Source organism: Aotus nancymaae, unplaced genomic scaffold, assembly GCF_030222135.1.
Source record: "Aotus nancymaae isolate 86718 unplaced genomic scaffold, 86718_ANA_hifiasm-v0.15.2.pri h1tg000014l, whole genome shotgun sequence".
Classification (NCBI taxonomy): Eukaryota; Metazoa; Chordata; class Mammalia; order Primates; family Aotidae; genus Aotus; species Aotus nancymaae.
The window spans coordinates 56491528-56512022 of NW_026988425.1; the positions used below are offsets into that span (position 1 = coordinate 56491528).

Sequence of the window (20495 nt, forward strand, 5' to 3'; positions counted from 1 at the left end):
GGGTGGATAACCTGAGGTCATAGTTCAAGACCATTCTTGTCAACATGATGATACCCCGTTTCTACTAAAAATACAGAAAATTAGCCAGGTGTGGTCGCAGTGCCTGTAATCCCAGCTACTCGGGAGGCTGAGGTAGGAGAAGTGCTTGAACCTGGAAAGCAGGGGTTGCAATAAGCCAAGATTGCACCACTGCACTCCAGCCTGGGTAGCAGAGTAAGACTCTGTCTCCAAGAAAAAAAAAAAAAGAAAGAAAAATGATTTTTAAAATGTATGGGATGATGGCCGGGCGCAGTGTTTCACACCTGTAGTCCCAGCACTTTGGGAGGCTGAGGCAGGCTGATCACCTGAGGTTAGGAGTTCAAGACCATCCTGGCCAACATGGTGAAATCCCGTCTCTGCTAAAAATACAAAATTAGCCGAGTGCAGTGGCACACACCTGTAGTCTCAGCTACCCAGGATGCTGAGGCAAAACGATCACTTGAACCCGGAAGGCGGAGGTTGCAGTGAAATGAGATTATATTACTGCACTCCAGCCTGGACAATAGAGTGAGACTCTGTCTCAAAAAAATAAATAAATAAAATAACAAAATAAAATAAAATGTATGGGATGAATATGAAACTATAAAATGCAATTTTTAATTCATCTTATTTACTAAATAATTTTGTAAATTCAAGAAGAATATCATGAGAAAGAAAGGAATGGGGAAAAATTAGTTGGCTGATTTTACTAGCTAAATAAAAGTTGAACAGACATAAAAATTGTGTAATTAACTGAAGTCTCCCATATATTTTTAGCCAGGACATGAAAAGCATAATGGATTTATTTTCTACTGTTTAGTAGTTCAGAATTTTCTGGTAGTATTGTTTTTCTCTGTGTGTGTGGATGGACAGAAGTATTAAAGGAGAGGTTAGAAGTAGAGGAACAGTCCTTCAGTTTAAACACTATCTTTAGAGTCTTGTGCAAATTTATATTTCTTTTAAAATTTGATATTTATATTTAATTTTATATTCTTTTTTCCTCTTTTATAATATTTACAGTGGGAAATTCTCTGCTGAAGATTTGCGTATTTGAGGAGCAAAAAATGGGATTTGGAATATAGGGAGGGTTGAATTCTAAGTTGTTACTCTCTGTATATATCTGATTAGTGTAAATTTTTACAAATGAGAATGCATGTTAAACATATTTTACACATATATTTTAGGAGGATTTCTTTGCAGTTTAAAGTTTAAGACATGGAGGGATTCACATATATATATTTTTTTTCTTCAAATTTATGTCTTAAAGGATTATTAAAAATCAAGCTTGGCTTGGGTTTTTAATGTAAATTATTTAGGTTGAGTTTTGTAGCTAAAATTACATTGGTGAAAGCTAAGTCTGCACTTATTACTTTGAAAGCCTCTTTTAGCTTATGTCAGTTTGTTGAACAGAATTGATTTATTATAAACTATATTGTATTTTACATATGTAAATTGAACACTTGGCAACTTACTAATGTAACTTTTAAGTATCAGGTTTTGGGGATATCTCTTCCTTTTACTAAAGTTAACTTTTACTAATCTTCTATCCTGAATTTAAATTTTTTTTTTTTTTTTTTTTACTTACAGTGGTTGGTTCTGCACGTGCACGGCCCAGTCAGTTTCCTGAACAGTCTTCCTCTGCACAACAGAATGGTAGTGTTTCAGATATATCTCCAGTTCAAGCTGCAAAAAAGGAATTTGGACCCCCTTGTATGTAAATTATGTATCAAGGATTTAGTCATTTTAGGCATACATGTATTCTCTCTTGGTCATCCTTTTAAGTCCTCAAATAGTAAACAATCTAAATACAAGTTTGATTGCAGATTTCATTTTACCACTGTGGAAAATTTTATTTTTATTTGTTTAGTCTATTAATTGAGTTTTTTAATGTATATTTTGGAGCAAATTTTTTTTGTGAAATTATAGCAATATTTCAAGTTTGAGTTTGAAATTCTGAGCAGATGATAATTTGTCAGATGTTATAGAAGAAAGTCTTCTGCCTCCTTGATTCTTTCAGTTCAAAGATCTGTATTTCTAAACCAAGAGATGACATGTATCAATATGTTTTAGTCATTTTTCTGGATTCCCATCTGTACGTTGTCCTATCTTAGTTTTGGTAAAGCAGCTCATTAAATAAGGCTCACATAGTTGTTATAGACATGCTTTGTCACTGTGTACCTGTTGTGTATGTGTGGTGAAGTTATACATAAAAAATTTTAATATATATACTCTAAAAAAGAAAACTATACTTCTACAGCTCATCTTTTCTTTTCAGCACGTAGAAAATCTAATTGTGTGAAAGAAGTAGAAAAATTGCAAGAAAAACGAGAAAAAAGGAGACTGCAACAGCAAGAACTTAGAGAAAAAAGAGCCCAGGTTCGTAACATAAACATATATTTTGTTTATGTACCAGCTAAAGATTAGATTATATCAGTGAAAATGATTTATCAGTGGAAAAAAATAATTAAGGCATATTTTGGAGAATTTTAAGAATTCTTTAAATTGATATTTAAGGAATAATATGAGCTCTTGTGAAAATAAGTTACCATAACAAATTTTTACTACATTGTCCTTTTCATGTTTTATGCGTATGTGTTAACCCTAAAATTTGTTCCATTAAGAAAAAGCCATTGTATTACAGAATTCTAATATGTATAATATAACCTTCAAGAATTTTTATTTTAAAAATACCTAAAATTACATTGGAAAAAATACCAGTTAAAGTGCTTAATTAAAGTGTACATTTTATTATTGTTTTTCTGGTTAATAAGTTCACATGTCATAGTGAAAGGGGGGAAATTCCTTGTGTTTTGATTTATGCCACATATGAAGAGTGGACCTGTATTGTATCCCTCTCGTGGTCCACTTCATATGGTAGCAAGACTGTTTAATGGCAGTGGGAAAACTGCATAGAGAAGTGGTCTTTTACCCTTCTACAGGTTTTTACATATTAGACATTTTGTTACTATACATGTAACTTCACCATTGTGCTTATATGGCATCTGTTACATTCTTAGAACTACTTTTCTATAATAAAACATCAGGATTATTCAGTAGTATGTTCAAATGCCCTTAATCATGTTAAACTACCAGTTCAGATGTTGTGTTGTGGAATTGTGGACTTAGTATTATATCCAAACTGAATGAATCAGCTTTTATCCGAAAGTGACCTTAGAATGACTAATTGGGTTTTGAAATAAAGAATAATACAGATTATCTACTAATACTTAGCATAGATGCCACCTGGTGTTTCCTGTGGGTACTTCATAATACTTAACACATCTCTCTGTGATCTCTTTAATTCTCACTTCACAGTCTGCTTCTCAGTTGACATAGGTGGTATTATTTCCTAGAAGAAGGTTAGTTGAAAGTAAGTTTCAGTAACAGTTTGCAATTTAGTTGCATTCAAAGCAAATCTGAATATGATGTATGAAAAAAATCTGACTTCTTAGAATGATTAATAATGTATTGTTGAAGGCTAGGAGAGGTTGTTGACTATTGCTATTTGTATATTAATCCAAATTTTCTGTTTTGTAGCCAAATAAATTGTAGTCAGCATTCAAAAAATTGAATTTTAAAGATTTTTAAAAAATGATCTTGGCTTCTGATTCCTTTAAGTTCTGTGTTGTCCATTTGGGGCAGCAATGTCATTACTTAGTATTTTTTAGAGGGTCAGCAGAAATAGAAAATGAAGATAAATGAATCCATATTTATACTTTGCTGAAACACTGGATTAAATTACAAGGTGAATCTGATTAAATGAATTTTCCTAGAATTTCAACTTTTCTAGAGTTATTTGCCAGTGGTTAACATGAGCATTATTTCTCTATTGCTCCTTTGTATAGGATAATTAAGGTATATGTATAACAGATGGATTTTTAAAATAGATAAACGGTAAATTCAGTGAAGATTCTTTACTTCGGAGTTAACAGAATGCATGCAGACTAAGAGAATTGCTTGTTGGTTTTAGAATTGTTTTTTAATATGAAAGTGATTCAGAGCTTATTATGAAATCACAACTATGAAACTATGTATTTTCAGTTTGAATTTGGGCTTGATTATGACAAATAGCACAATCTATTTTAATTTTAATTTTCAAACCATATATAACAAATGCAAAAAATACATTATTGTAACTATAATAAATGGTGAATTCTCTCTGTCTTCTAATAGGATGTTGATGCTACAAACCCAAATTATGAAATTATGTGTATGATCAGAGACTTTAGAGGAAGTTTGGATTATAGACCATTAACAACAGCAGATCCTGTAAGATTCTTTGTAAACCATTATTATAGAACTTTTTATGCCTCAATAAAAACATGCGTTTGACACTTGCTAAATTCATATTGTATTTAGCTATGTAGTTTTTCCTGTCCTTATGCTTGGTTATTCCCCATAATTTAAGGAGAAAATCAAGAAATAATTCACATTAATGTTCATTTCCCAAAATTTGATATATGAGATATGTTGCCTATAGAGATGTCCTTCTCAAAGCAAAGCCTCCCTGTCTTTGGAAGGGCAGAGTAACACTTAAAGGAATGATAGCAGAAGACTCACTTTCCTTTCTGACTGTCAGTTATACTTTGATCTCAATTCCAAGCTTATCTTTGGCTTGGGCTGTAGGTCCCACCAACATTTCTAATTTACTGTTAGTAATTTGTTAGTTTTCAACGTATTCTGGCTTTTAACAGTAAGTATTGGTTGTTGAGGACTGCAGTGGACTAGAAATCTAGAACTGGAAAAAATCCTCTGCTCTTATTACTCCTTTCCTATTGAGGAATGAGAATTCACTGGACAGGGAATGCTTTTTTTTTTTCTTTGAGATGAAGTGTCACTCCATTGCCCAGTCTGAAGTGCAGTGGCGCAATCTTGTCTCATCGCAACCTCCACCTCTTGGGTTCAAGTGATTCTTCTGTCTCAGCCTCTGGAGTAACTGGGACTACAGGTGCCTGCCACCACGCCCAGCTAATTTTTGTATTTTTAGTAGAGACAAGGTTTTATCTTGTTGGTCAGGCTGGTCTGGAACTCCTGACTTCAGGTGATCCACCCACCTCAGCCTCCCAAAGTGCTGGGATTACATGTGTGAGCCACTGCACCCGGCCAGGAATCCTTTTACAACTAAATGAAACTTACAAAAAATAATCCATCTGCCATAGCGTATACAGAATGTGTTAGTTACCAAAACAAAACAAAACATTTGTGTTAGATAGATGTATTATACAGAATTTAATAGAATTATTCATAATACTTGTATCCCACATATTTTAGGCCTCGCTATTCCTTCATGTGTTTCACTTACTACATTGGAGCTCACACTTTAGGACAGGAATTGGCAAACATTTTCTGCAAGGGTCTTTGGCTTTGGAGCTATATGGTCTTTGTCACAACTACTGAACTCTGCTATTATATTGTAAAAGCAATCATAGACAATACATAAATGATGGGTATAACATTTGTTTCAATCAATGTGTGTTGGTAAAACTTTGCAGAAGCAGGAAGTAGCTAAATTAGGCCCACAGGCCTAATTTGCCAATCCTTGCTTTGTGTTAATTATTATTAAAGGGAGGCATGTATTGGGAACAAGAATTTTGCATAAGAATTGGCGTATTTATAAAATAGTTCAAATTACTTGGCTTAGTAATCTTCTGATAATCCTGTTTTCTTTGCTAGCAACTTTCCCTATGATCAGCCTGAAAATATGTCACTTAGTAGGATAATACAGCTTTTTTTTTTTTTTTTTTTTGAGACAGAGTCTTCTCTGTTGCCCAGGCTGGAGCGTAGTGGCAGGATCTCGGCTCACTGCAACCTCTGCCTCCTGGGTTCAGGCAATTCTTGTGCCTGAGCCAGCCAAGTAGCTGGAATTACAGGCATGTACCACCATGCCCAGCTAGTTTTTGTATTTTATTAGAGACAGAATTTTACCATGTTGGCTGAGCTGGTCTCGAACTCATGACCTCAAGTGTTCCACGCACCTTAGCCTCCCATGGGATTATCCACCATGCCTGGCATCACAGCGTCTTTTTTTTTTTTTTTTTTTAAATCCTGAGACGGAGTTTCACTCTGTTTACCAGGCTGGTGGGCAGTGGCACAATCTCAGCCCACTGTAACCTCCGCCTCCCAGGTTCAAGCAGTTCTCCCACTTCAGCCTCCCGAGTAGCTGGGACTATAGGCATGCCTCACCACTCCTGGTTAATTTTTGTATTTTTAGTAGAGATGGAGTTTCTCCGTGTTGGCCAGGCTGTTCTTGAATTCCTAACCTCAGGTGATCTGCCCACCTCAGCCTCCCAAAGTGCTGGAATTACAGGAGTGAGCCACCACGCCTGGCCTCCTCATGGCTTCTTAATGTGAACGTAATGCTACTTACAACAGTAGTACCCTTTACACAAAATTATTTCCTAAGGCAGTGGTTTTCCAAATAACAAAATAAGCAAGTTTCCGTTACACTCAGAATTTTAGAAGTTATTATATCTGACAACCATTAAAATTTGTGCAAAGCTAATTTGTTTTTGTTTGTTTGTTTGTTTGTTTTTTGAGACTGAGTCTCGCTCTGTCACCATGCTGGAGTGCAGTGGCGCAATCTCGGCTCACTGCAACCTCTGCCTCCTGGGTTCAAGCAATTCTTCCGCCTCAGCCTCCCGAGTAGCTGGGACCACAGGCGTGCGCCACCACACCCGACAAATTTTTGTATTTTTAGTAGAGACGGGGTTTCACCTTGTTGGCCAGAATGGTCTCAATCTCTTGACCTCGTGATCCACCCACCTCAGCCTCCCAAAGTGCTGGGATTACAGGCATGAGCTACTGTGTCCAACAGCTAATTTGTTTTTTAAGCTTACCCATCATTTGCACTATGTATTCATTTCTAAAACCCTGGAGGAAATATTACATAATGACTTTTCTGTGTTTTACACGACACTGGTAATCACTGAAATAAAATACTTTTTATTTCTAGATTGATGAACATAGGATATGTGTGTGTGTAAGAAAACGACCACTCAATAAAAAAGGTATGGCACTTAATGAGCTCTAATAAAAGATTGCTTTTATCTGATTTGTAATGTATTTTTATAATAGCAAATCAAATTGGTTTGGAAAAATGTAAATTATTTCATTTGTATGTAACCATTATGCAGATTTCTATGGCTAAACTTGTTGGTTTGTTACTGCTCTGAATCATTCCAAGTCTTGCTTCACAGAAATCTTGATGTTGTTTTTACTTTGCTGTTGAAATATTTTGTCATAGTGAGTTGCATATTTATGGGATATTATCTTTATATGTACAGAACTTACTACTTGTATCTTAATTCTTACTACTTAAAATAATTTTTGTACATGAACTCAAATGCTGTGAAAATTATTGGGCATTGATTTTTTTTTTATTTTTTTAGAAACTCAAATGAAAGATCTCGATGTAATCACAATTCCTAGTAAAGATGTTGTGATGGTACATGAACCAAAACAAAAAGTAGATTTAACAAGGTACCTAGAAAACCAAACATTTCGTTTTGATTATGCCTTTGATGACTCAGCTCCTAATGAAATGGTTTACAGGTAAGTAAGTTCATTTTAAATCAGAATTTTGTGTTTATGCCATGTGGTCATCAACACTGTGAAATTTACATTGATTGTGGGATGTTTCTTCAGAAGTGCAATATGCTTTTTTATTCTGAGTTTAAACAAAGAGAATGTAATAAATGCTGTAATGAATATTAACATTTGATCTCTTTAATGCTTCCCAAAATCATAGTTTTCATTGCTACTTGCTATTTAGTTTATTACATATATATGTAATATATGTATATTTGTGTTATATATTTATATATAAATATATGTGATATTTGTTTAATTTGTGTGAGAGAGATATATATATACACATATATATACATGTGTGATAAAAATATATCACACAAATCATGTATATGGCTAAGAAATTTCTAAATGTTATAACATCTAGGAGTAGGATGTGATCAGAAGAAGAATTTTAATTTTTGCCTTTTAATCTCTGTACTAGTAAAGAACCTTGAAATGCTGTTTGAGGCACTATCTTGCTCTATTGCCCAGGCTGGAGTGCAGTGGCACAATCACAGCTCACTGCAGCCTGGACCTCCTAGACTCAGGCGATCCTCCCATCTCAGCCTTCTGAGTAGCTGGGACCACAGGCATGCACCACCATACCCAGCTAATTTTTGTACTTTTTATAGAGTTGAGGTTTCACCATATTGTCCAAGCTGACCTCAGACGCCCGAGCTCAAGCAATCTACCCGTCTTAGCTTCCAAAAGTGCTGGGATTACAGGCATGAGCCATTATTATGCCTGGCCAAAACATATGTTATCAGTAAATTATTCATTTGCCTAAATCTGTGTTTAGTATGTATTGTCACTTCTGGTAAAAAAGTTATATAAATCTACTTGCATTTAAATTTGTCATATTTAAGCTTGGAGATAGTTTTAGTACATTAGATTCTTCTGTGTTTTTTGTATTCAACTTACAAGGAATTCAATTTACAAATATACCAATTATACATTGGTATAAAAAAATCCCAAATTTTTATGCCAGATTTGGATTTTCATACATAAGTTTGCAAACATTCATTTGTAATAATTATAACATCAGTTTTTAGCAGAATTGTTATTTTGGTTTATCTAGGAATAGAACTGTCTTTGTAATTGCTTGAATGCTATGTCTGGTTGCCCTTTTTCATAAAAATGCCTTGAAGGGAGAAAATTAGAGTTAATAAGACTAAGAATTGAAGGTGTTACAAATGAAATACTTTTGAAATCAACTCCTTTGTCTTCCCCAAGTAAACTGCGTAGTCAGTTGTAATTTTAAAAAGGATAAAATTAACATATGAATGCTAGGTAGAGAGATTTGTGAAGAATGTGTTTAAAGGGGAGTCTTAATTGTTTATTGTAGAATTTTTTTTTAGCTTTCTGAAGAGTCCTCTCTTCCTCTTCATTCCCTCTTTCTACTCCTGCCTCATAAAATATGTTTGACTTTTATAACAGTTTTTAAGAAATAATCACAGATACAGGCTTGTTTCTGTGTGTATGATTTAGTAAACATTGTGTTTTCACCCTGTATTTATGCTGCTTAACTTTATCAGTATTTATCCTTCTCCTCTGTCTCTTATATTTAACTATTATGGATTGAGGAGTTACATGTTTTTTGTAGGGGAAGGTTGGGAGGTGGGGGTTTGATCTAACTACTTAGCAGGCTAATCTGTAGTTCTGTTTGGACAGAACTTTTTTCTATTCTTTTTATTCTATACTTTCTTCAGTTTTGCCTTTTAGAAAACAAAACAAAGACGACAGTTATATAAAATGTTCTACTTGTAGATCTGTTTTTCATCATACCTTTTTTTTTTTTTTTTGAGAGTTAAGTTCTTGTTGCCCAGGCTGGAGTTCAATAGCTTGATCTCCAATCACTGAAACTTCTGCCTCCCAGGTTCAAGTAACTCTCCTGCCTCAGCCTCCCGAGTAGCTGGGATTACAGGCATGTGCCACCACACTCAGAGCTAATTTTGTATTTCTAGTAGAGATGAGGTTTTACCATGTTGGTCAGGCAGGAACTCCTGACCTCAAGTGATCCACCCACCTCAGCCTCCCAAAGTGTTGGGATTACAAGTGTGAGCCACCGCACCCAGCCTTCATCATACTTTTTAGTGCTCTGCTCAGTGAGAAAGTACTTCTTACCCCTTCCCACCTTTTTATTTTAACTCTAGCAGTGGGTTATACCAATATGTTTGAAATATAATTCAAACCATAATATTTAGGTGTATCCTTTTCCTAAATTGAGACTGTCAGCTTATTAATAGAATTCAGTGTCCTATAAGCACAACTTAAATTCTTTTTCCTTAAATACAAATTAGTTGTCTACATTCAAGGTAGTCATCATTTTTCTACTTATTTAGATGGTCTAAAGATACTGTTTTTGTAGTTTTTTTCTCTATTAACTTTTTAAAACCACTCTTGTTTATTGTTTCTGTTGAAATTATAATACTTTTTGTTTGTTTTTATTGTATATGCCTTATTGTCACCATTGTTTGTTACGGAAATGTTGCTTAAAATATTTTGTGTTACTCCGTTACTTTTATTCACCTAAATATTGGTGACATATACTGACTGATGCATTTTATTTTTAAGGTTTACTGCTCGACCACTAGTGGAAACTATATTTGAAAGGGGAATGGCTACATGTTTTGCTTATGGGCAGACTGGAAGTGGAAAAACTCATGTAAGTAATTTATTAAAATTATATACTAATATGAAACTACAGTTTATTTTCCCTATTGCTTAATTCTGAGACCTAAATTCTTAAGAGTTATTCCTGAGTAATGTCTGTAATTTATTTTCTTTTTAAAATACAGACTATGGGTGGTGACTTTTCAGGAAAGAACCAAGATTGTTCAAAAGGAATTTATGCATTAGCAGGTAACTGTCTTTTTCCATATAATTTGGAATATTTTCTTAGGTAATATTCAGGTAGCTTTGAAATAAGGCTTTAAAATATTGCCCAGCAACTATAATGCTATATTGGCTATCAATTAAAGGTTATTAGATTGTTTGAAAAGAACTGTAAGACTATATTGACAGGATTTAAAAAAAAAAAAAAGAAGAACTGTAGGCTGCGCACAGTGGCTCACACCTGTAATTCCTGCACTTTGGAAGGCCAGCGTGGGTGGATCACTTGAGGTCAGGAGTTAAAGAACAGCCTGGCCAACATGGAGAAAATACAAAAAAAAAAAAATTAGCTGGGTGTGGTGGTGGGCGCTTATAATCCCAGCTACTCAGGAGGCTGAGGCAGAATAATCATTTGAACCCAGAAAGCAGAGGTTACAGTGAGCCAAGATCACACCACTGCACTCCAGCCTGGGCAAGAGTAAGACTCTGTCTCCAAAAAAAAAAAAAAAAACTGTTTGGGTGTGATGGCTCGCACCTGTAATCCCAGCATTTTGGGAGGCTAAGGTGGGTGGATCACAAGGTCCAGAGTTCAAGACCAGCCTGGCCAACATGGTGAAACCCCATCTCTACTAAAAATACAAAAATTAGCTGGGTGTAGCAGCACGCACCTGTATAGTCCCAGCTACTCGGGAAGCTGAGGCAGGAGAATTACTTGAACCCGGGAGGCAGAGGTTGCAGTGAGCTGAGATTGCGCCACTGCACTCCAGCCTGGGCGACAGAGCAAAACTGTCTCAAAAAAAAAAGAACTGTAAGATTGATTTTGAGGAGGCAGAAATCTTGATTATATTTATCAGTGTATTCTAGCACATTGTTGGAGATTAGTATGAATTGTTGAATTTCAGAATTTTAAAAAGCTACTAGGTATGGTATGAGAATAACCTCATTATGACCACCTGTAATTTTATGCTATTTATAAATATATAAAATTTTTTTATTTATATATATATATATATAAGTAGCACCCTTTTATGGAATGTGAGAGTAGCTTCTATTAATACTATTTTTTAAATTAATATTCACTTTAGTTCTCATTTTTATTATTGATACTATCATCCTAGGTAAAGATTAACTGATTCTTCTAGAAATAGAAAATTTGAGTTCCTTTTTAAAATATTTGTTGCATCTCAATTTTCTGTATATGAAATTCTTGACAGCTCGGGATGTCTTTTTAATGCTAAAGAAGCCAAACTATAAGAAGCTAGAACTTCAAGTATATGCAACCTTCTTTGAAATTTATAGTGGAAAGGTAAGTGGGAACTTTTTTAATTTTTCAAACTGTGGCGCTATGTATATATAAAATAAAATTTTCAATTTTAACCATTTTTAAGTTCAGTGGCATTAAATACACACATTATTGTGCAGCCTTTACCACCATAATTTATGTGTATTTAGAACTTTTTTTTTTTTTTTTTGAAACGGAGTCTCACTTTGTCATCCAGGCTGGAATGCAGTGGCACGATCTTGGCTCACTGCAACCTCCACCTCCTGGGTTCAAGTGATTCTCCTGCCTCCACCTCCCAAGTAGCTGGCACTACAGGCACCTGTCACCATGCCTGGCTAATTTCTTTTTTTTTTTTGTATTTTTAGTAGAGATGGGGTTTCACCATATTGGCTAGGCTGGTCTTGAACGCTTGACCTTGTGATCCACCAGCCTCAGCCTCTCAAAGTGCTGGGATTACAGGCGTGAGCCACTGCACCCGGCCAGAACTTTTATATTAGAATTTTTGTTATGAGATTGTTAAAAAATGTCCTTTGAAACTTTTCAACTTCAAGGTTGAGAATTCTTACTCTAATTATTATTTTAATCTCTGAAATAATTTTTAAACTCTGGGTGACTCATTTTTATAGAACTAATATTTTAATTGCCATAGGATCTTGTGCTGTCACCCATGCTGGAGCTCAGTCTCCTAAGCTCAAGTGAGCTTCCTTCCTCAGCTTCCTAGTACCTGCTACTATAGGCATGCACCATCATGCCCAGCTAATTTTTTTTTTTTTAACATAGACAAGGTTTCACTATGTTGTCTAGGCCAGTTTTGAACTCCTGAGCTCAAACCATCCTCCCGCCTCAGCCTCCGAAAATGCTGGGATTAGAGGCGTGAGCCACTGTGCCTAGCCTCTTTTTTACTTTAAAGCTAGTTTTCTAATTTGAATATTATTTTTCATAGGTGTTTGACTTATTAAATAGGAAAACAAAATTAAGAGTTCTAGAAGATGGAAAACAGCAGGTTCAAGTTGTGGGATTACAGGAACGGGAGGTCAAATGTGTTGAAGATGTGCTGAAACTCATTGACATAGGCAACAGTTGCAGGTAAATCTCATTTTGATTAAGAAAGGAAACTTCAGTTTTAGAAACTTTGGTTGTAGCTTAACAAACAAGGATGTTATCTGTCAATACATCTTAGAAGTAAAAATCATTGTTCATAAAAATTTTGTAACATGTAAATGTGAGTGACAATTATATTGATACTATATTACAAATATACTAAAAATATGCCAGATTAAATTGTATGAATCTGGTTCTATTTAAGTGTTACAACTCAGTGTCTCATCTGTATTTAAAAGATGAAAACTAGCTAAATAGGCGTTTGTTGATGCCGTTGTTTTAATGAACATAATGTGGCTTGAACATGTAAATTGAAGTTTTTTTGTATCAAGTTGTCCTTAATCACCTTGTAGAACATCCGGTCAAACATCTGCAAATGCACATTCATCTCGGAGCCATGCAGTGTTTCAGATTATTCTTAGAAGGAAAGGAAAACTACATGGCAAATTTTCTCTCATTGATTTGGCTGGAAATGAAAGAGGAGCTGATACTTCCAGTGCGGACAGGCAAACTAGGCTTGAAGGTGCTGAAATTAATAAAAGCCTTTTAGCACTCAAGGTAAATAAAATGTGTTTAATCATGAAAGGTCTTTTGCTTTTGATTTTAATTTTCTTTACAAAGTTGCCAAATAATAGTACTTGTTTTACCTAATAAAAAGAGAGGTTTTCAAAATTCAGATGCTTAGAACTTACAGTGTGATTCTATCATACCCAGAATTTTTCCTTGCACACGTTCTTTATTCTTTTTAGACAGGATAAAAGGATATGTGAGTTGGTAGGTCAGTTCTGAGGCTACATAGGTAGACTCCAAAGGGTCTTAATTAGTCATATTTTCTAGGAAGAGGGCAACGAACCACTGAATTAAGCTAAGAAATAGTTTCTCGGAAAAACATGGAATGGCTTTCAAAAAGTTAGACCAGGTTATTATATCTTTTCCTTGAGTAGAAAAGCAAAGGTTGGAAAGACTATAATAAAGCATCTGTATTTTTTTCTTTGGAGTGCCATGTTAAGAAATTAACTTTTTACAGTTATCCTACATAGTTTCTAGAAATATCTCTTGGAAGAATAAAGTAGGTTTTTTTGTTTGTCATTTTTTTTTTCTTGAATTAGCATTTATGGGAACATCTACACTATGCTTTAAAACTGTTGGCCAGGCTCGGTGGCTCACACCTATAATCCCAGCACTTTGGGAGGCCAAGGCAGGCGGATAGCCTGAGGTCAGGAGTTCGAAACCAGCCTGGCCAACATGGTGAAACCCCGTCTCTACTAATACAAAAAATTAGCTGGGCATGGTGGCGCATGCCTGTAATCCCAGCTACTCAGGAGGTTGAGGCAGGAGAATTGCCTGAACCCAGGAGGCGGAGGTTGCGGTGAGCCGAGATCGCGCCATTGCACTCCAGCCTGGGTAACAAGAGCAAAACTCCGTCTCAAAAAAAAATAAAAATACAAGCCAGGTATGGTAGTGGGCACCTGTAATCCCAGCTACTTGGGAGGCTGAGGTGGGAGAATCACTTGAACCCGGGAGGTGGAGGTTGCAGTGAGCTGAAATTGCACCACTGCACTGTAGCCTGGGTGACAGAGCGAGACTTCATCTCAAAAATAAAAACAAAAAAAACACAAAAACTGTTAGTAGAATGTTCACAGCTGATCAAACCTTAAATGTTAAAATCATAAGTGAGAGACCTTTTAAAATACATTAAGATTACCCTTTATAAGAAAGACTAATCTGTGAGACTTGGTTTCTTAATTTTCAGGAGTGCATCAGAGCCTTAGGTAGAAATAAACCTCATACTCCTTTCCGTGCAAGTAAACTCACTCAGGTGTTAAGAGATTCTTTCATAGGTGAAAACTCTCGTACCTGCATGGTAAGTTTATGCTTATTTTTTATTTATTTTAATCCTGAAGGAATAAATACATAATATTTATGGAAAATGTATATGTTAATGACAGTCATTTTAATCCTTCTAGTATGAGTGATACAGTGATATTTAAGATGTGGTCCCTGCCAGTCTGAGAGGATGTGTGTTATGAATGAATGTAGAGACTAGATTCTGTTATGTTCTTCTGAAGATTACCTAAACTCTGATCTCTCCTGGACAATAGCTGGAATTGAAAGCTTTGTTTTGTCCTTTTAGACTTAGCTATGTTGCCTATAGTGTGCCTTGTGTATGTCTAGGTCAGGAATCAGCTAGGGATTTGGGCAGTTTGTATGTAAAAGTTTGTCACGGAAGGGAGAGTACCACACTCTGTGTTGCACTTGCCCTTCTGGGAGAAACTTCACTTTTCAGCTGCTGTGATCTTCACTCCCACAGTATATCCTTTAATTTTTTAACCAGAGAGACTGCAAGTTTTCAATCAAGTTTTATTTGCCCTGTGTGACAGCAGCAGAGCTTGCCCTCTGTCAAAAAGCTGTTAAAAAAAAAAAGTTGAGTGGAGTGGGTTCAGTCAGTACTACTCCCTTCTAGGTATTAACCTCCTCCATTTCTGCTCAGAGTTTGTATTTTAACTAGACTTTATTATCTGATTATAGATATAAGCAAATTATCTTGGAGTTGAGATATTATTAATAAGTCTTTATTTTTAAATAACAATGGTAAGATTAGACCTAAATGAGCTGTATGTCAGTATTATTGTCTTGGTCATTTATAAAATTTTTTTTACCTTTATGTTTTTTTTTTCCCCTGTAGATTGCCACAATCTCTCCAGGAATGGCATCCTGTGAAAATACTCTTAATACATTAAGATATGCAAATAGGTATGAGAGATGGTTCTCCATTTTGAAATTTGAGGGGAGTAAAGCAGTATGTAGTATAATTTAATATCTGATAGGGCAAATCTTACATTGTTCTTTCAATTTTCAAAAAAAAATGTTTTGCATATTATTCCTTAAGATGATATGTAGAATCATTTTGTCAAATTCTAAAAATAAGTGGAAATATGTAATTTGGGAAGAGATTGATATCTTTAGTAAAATTGGTCTTTTTATCCTAGAGCAAGGTTTCCATTTCACTGTTTTATTTTCTAATACTTTACTGCATTTAAATCATGCAGATTCTTCCTACTACATTAAGACTCTGAAGTGAGTTAATATCAAGGGACCAGTTTGTATTTCTTGAATTGTTTTGGTATATGTTGCAGATAATTCCTGATAATATTAAATGCTATGTATGGAGAATCTAGGATTTGAGTAAGAAGTGATATCACAGTTCTTTCTGGTGTTCCTTTCTTTTTATTTATTTCATTTTATTATTTGAGACAGAGTCTCGTTCTGTTACCCAGTCTGGAGCGAAGGGGCACGATCTTGGCTCACTGCAACATCTGCTTCCCAGGTTCAAGCAATTGTTTTGCCTCAGCCTCCTGGGTGGCTGCGACCACAGGCATGCACCACCACTCATGGCTAATTTTTGTATTTTTAGTAGGGGCGGGATTTCATCATGTTGGCCAGGCTGGTCTTGAATTCCTGATTTCAGGTGATCCACCTGCCTCAGCCTCCCAAAGTGCTAGGATTATAGGTGTGAGCCACCTCGCCTAGCCCTTTCTGGTATTCTATATGGGTTGCATTTTGCTACTCATATTAATAGTCTTATAAACATAAATGGATAACTGAGTTATTACAGATAGAAGGACAGAATGCATTATAGACTACTAAAGCAGTTTATTCTGTGTAGCCATGAAATGCCTTTGGAACTTTGAATCATAATGGGTATATTTATATTTGATCCATAGATTTTTTTTAACACTGCTCTTGAGTAACTTTATTTACCACTGCTCTTATTTTGAATGACTGTTTAGTGTTAAATTTCTCTTCTCAAATGTTATATTTGTGATTTTAACCTAGAGACAAAAGTCATTTTTGTAATCCATGTCTAGTATAACAGTTCTCTTAATTTTGCTGGACAAAAGTATCTGTCCTATTTCTTTGTTTTAATCACTGTGGAAATGTTATTTTCTTAATCCTTTATTAAAATGTAAAATACATATGCATATAGAAAATACCTAAAATATAAGTGAATAATTAAATGGATAATGCATACTTATAAAGTGAAAACTCCTGTCATTGGTTTGGGAAAGAGACTATTATTGGCCCCCAAAAGGTTCCCCATGTGCTCCTTCCTGATCACAATCCTTAATAACATGCCTTATTCATTTATCTCTATCCTGACGTAACCCATGTCCTAACTTCTGTGGAATACTTTTCTCGTTTTTTTTTTTTTTTTTTTTTTAAAGTAATTTTACACTGGGTGCAGTGGCACGTGCCTGTAGTCCTAGCTACTTGCGAAGCTGAGGTGGGAGGATTGCTTGAGCCCAGGAGTTCTGGGCTGTAGTGTGCCATGCCGATCAGGTGTCTACACTAAGTTGGGCATCAGTATGGTGACCTCTCAGGAGCAGGGGACCACCAGGTTGCCTAAGGAGGGGTGAACCGGCCCAGGTCAGAAACAGAGCAGGTCAAAACTCCTGTGCTGATCAGTAGTGGGATTGCACCTGTGAATAGCCACTGCACTCCAGCCTGGGGAACGTAGCAAGACCCCGTCTCTAAAAAAAAATAATAATAATTTTACTACCTATGAATGTATCTCTGAATAACATAGATAACTGTATTTGAACATTACACAAATGCTATAACATCCCATTTTTTTTGGCATCTTGTTTCTCTTGTTTTAACCAAAGAGATTTTTTTAATGGTAGTAAACACTGTTGGACGGTATAAACCTATTGAGCTTTTGTAAAAAGGTATTAAAATATAATAACTTCTTTAAAAATGTAATAGGGTCAGGCATGGTGGCTTATGCCTTTAATCTCGGTGCTTTTGGTGGCCCAGGCAGGCGGATTGCTTGGGCCCAGAAATTTTAGACCAGCATGGGCAACATGGTGAAACCCCGTCTCTACAGGAAATTTAAAAATTAGCCTGGTGTGGTGGCACGCATCTGTAGTCCCCAGCCACTCAGGGGGCTAAGGCAAGAGGATTGCTTGAACCAGGGATGTTGAGGCTACAGTGAGTTGTGATTATACCACTGCACTCCAGCCTGGGCAACAGAGCAGACCTTGTCTTTAAAAAAAAAAAAAAAAAGTAATACAACATTTCTAAATATGAAATATTGTATTTTCTAAATTTAATCTCTTTTAAAGTTTGAATTATGAGCTCCTAGCTGCAAATTCCTATTGTGTTAGTTTTAATTGATATTGGTAATCAACATTTTTTATATGTGGGATTTTTATCATTAAAATTCTTCTTATTTCAAAATTATTCATGAGAAAGGTGAGGAACAGCAGAGTGTAGTAGATTCTTGCCATGTTGTAGAATTAAAACCCCTCTATTTCTTAAGATTTGCGATTGCAAAAGATTCCTCCCTAATATTGTGAAAATGCTATATCTAGCTGTTCCTGTAGTTCACTTAGGTCCAAGTAAAATGTTTTAACCTACTATTATATGATGTAACTCACTTGCAACATGACTAACCATTTGGGACACTGTATTAATCCATTCTCACACTGCTACGAAGGAATACCTGAGACTGGGTAATTATGAAGGTTTAATTAACTCACAGTTCAGCATGGCTGCGTAGGCCTCAGGAAACTTAGAGTCATGGTGGAAGGTGAAGGGGAAGCAAGGCACTTTCACAAGGTGGCAGGAAGGAGAAGAGCCAAGCAAAGTGGAGAAGAGCCTTCTATAAAACAATCAGATCTTGTGAGAACTCACTATCACGAGAACAGCATGGAAGAAATTGCCCCCCATGATTCAGTTGCCTCTACCTGGTCTCTCCCTTGACACATGGAGATTATGGAAATTATAATTCAAGATGAGATTTGGGTGGAGACACAAAGCCTAACCATATCAGACACGTAATCTTTTCAATTTTATTCCAAATCTCTTGGAATAAAGATTTTCAACCTCCCTTGATACCAGTGTTTTATGACTTTAAGAGTCAATAACTTCTTTTTTTTTTTACAGCAAAGAGAATTTCTTTCTTTTATACTAAATCTGCCTCACTTTATTTAGACCAATACTTTGAGGTGGTGGGTAGGTGGCATTACATTAAAATTTCCATTTTTTTAAAAAAAGCAAATGATGAATGATTTTGCTGTAAAAATTTCCATATTTTTAGGAAACTATTTCTCTTAAGTGTTTAAATTTTTTTATATTTAAGTCATAGCTCAGTAATTGAAGTGTTATTTCTTGGGATGAAATAGATTTAACACCTTTCTCACTACTTGATGGTAGCAAAGCCTCAGGAAAGTTACTAACCTCTCTCTGTCCATATTTCCTCATCTTTAGAATGGAGAGTTAATGATCATGTCCATCTTAAAGGATTGTTTTTGAGGAGGTACCTATGTCAAATGTTCAGCACAGCGCCTGAAATATATTAAGTGTATGAATTGTTATTGCTATGGCTACTTTTGAGCAGTTCTGTCTTTAAAATTCAGTTAGACAGATGTCAAAGCAGCGTTTTTTTTTTTAATATCCTTATATTAGTCAAAATAATATACTTTGAAAGTTTTTTATGGGGATTGTGGGATAGTTTGTTAACAGTACACATTACTGGTAGTAATTAAGTTGACAAGTCCAGTTGCAATCAGATGACAATTAGAAATATTTATTTATTTACTTATTTACTTATGACAGAGTCTTGCTGCATCACCCAGGCTGGAGTGCAGTGGCGTGATCTCAGCTCACTGTAGCCTCTGACTCCATGGTTCAGGTGATTCTCCTGACTCAGCCTCCCGAGTAGCTGGGATTACAGGCACCTGTCACCATGCCCAGCTAATTTTTTTGTATTTTTAGTAGACACGGAGTTTTGCCATGTTGGCCAGGCTGGTCTCGAACTCCTGACCTTAAGTGATCTGCCTGCCTTGGCCACCCAAAGTGCTGGGATTACAGGTGTGACCCACTGCACCCAGCCAGACAATTGAAGATATTTTAGAGGAGCATACAGGGGAAAACTTTCAGAGTAGAAGGAATGGTTGTCCCAAGGAAAAAAAAATTTATAGGATATATGAGAAACAGACAGTGGTCTCTATCCTGTAGCAGAAGATAATTAATCTTTGGGTAATGAAAGACGTTACAGTGATTAGGTCTTGGGTAGAAGAGTGATTAAAGTGATTAGGAGCTTTTAGTAACATATTTGAAGAATATGATTCTTGTACGTAGTATAGTTTGGCTTGGGCAAGAGAGCTTTGGATAGAGGAAAAAATGTGTAGATGAAGCTAATAGGGTGTCTAAATTAAAATACTTAGATAAGAAATGGGGTGGGAGTGAAAATAGTTGTTAGTATTAGAAATTTGGATTTTTCAGGCCACACATAGTAGTTCTGCCTGTAATTCCAGTACTTTGGGAGGCTAAGGCAGGAGGATCATTTGAGTCCAGGAGTTTGAGACCAAGCCTGGGCAACATAATAAGACCCCATCTCTACAAAAAATAAAAAAATAGCTGGGGGTGGTGGCATGCCACTAGTAGTTCCAGCTGAGGTTAAGGTAAAGGCTGAGGTAGGAGGATCACTTGACCCCAGGAGGTCAAGGCTGTAGTGAGCCGTGATTGAGCCACTGCAGTATAACCTAGGTGATACAGTGAGACCTTAGCTCAAAAAGAAAGGCCGGGCGCAGTGTCTCATGCCTGTAATCCTAGCACTTTAGGAGGCTGAGGCGGGTGGATCACAAGGTCAAGAGATCAAGACCATCCTGGCCAACATGGTGAAACC

At 35.8% G+C, this 20495-nt stretch overlaps 2 protein-coding genes across 7 annotated transcripts in view; one reads left to right on the plus strand and one right to left on the minus strand.

Moving 5' to 3' along the window:
• KIF2A (kinesin family member 2A) overlaps positions 1-20495 on the plus strand; it is an 84080-nt gene that overhangs the window by 42024 nt on the left and 21561 nt on the right. For 2 of the 4 annotated variants that reach the window (XM_021673192.2, XM_021673194.2), the window contains exons 5-16: positions 1606-1728; positions 2294-2394; positions 4192-4287; positions 6971-7025; positions 7407-7569; positions 10162-10252; positions 10386-10449; positions 11634-11725; positions 12645-12787; positions 13156-13360; positions 14556-14666; positions 15489-15556. In XM_021673192.2, coding sequence (XP_021528867.1) covers positions 1606-1728; positions 2294-2394; positions 4192-4287; positions 6971-7025; positions 7407-7569; positions 10162-10252; positions 10386-10449; positions 11634-11725; positions 12645-12787; positions 13156-13360; positions 14556-14666; positions 15489-15556 — 1312 coding nt within the window. The remainder of the gene's footprint in view (positions 1-1605; positions 1729-2293; positions 2395-4191; positions 4288-6970; positions 7026-7406; positions 7570-10161; positions 10253-10385; positions 10450-11633; positions 11726-12644; positions 12788-13155; positions 13361-14555; positions 14667-15488; positions 15557-20495) is intronic. The other 2 variants (XM_021673193.2, XM_021673195.2) reach the window with 1 other exon arrangement.
• DIMT1 (DIM1 rRNA methyltransferase and ribosome maturation factor) overlaps positions 2114-20495 on the minus strand; it is a 53891-nt gene continuing 35509 nt past the window's right edge. For 2 of the 3 annotated variants that reach the window (XR_010342593.1, XR_010342595.1), the window contains exons 13-15: positions 19046-19153; positions 18346-18467; positions 2114-3367 (exon numbers count right to left, since the gene is read on the minus strand). The gene's annotated coding sequence lies outside the window, so the exon portion shown is untranslated. The remainder of the gene's footprint in view (positions 3368-18345; positions 18468-19045; positions 19154-20495) is intronic. The other variant, XR_010342594.1, reaches the window with a different exon arrangement.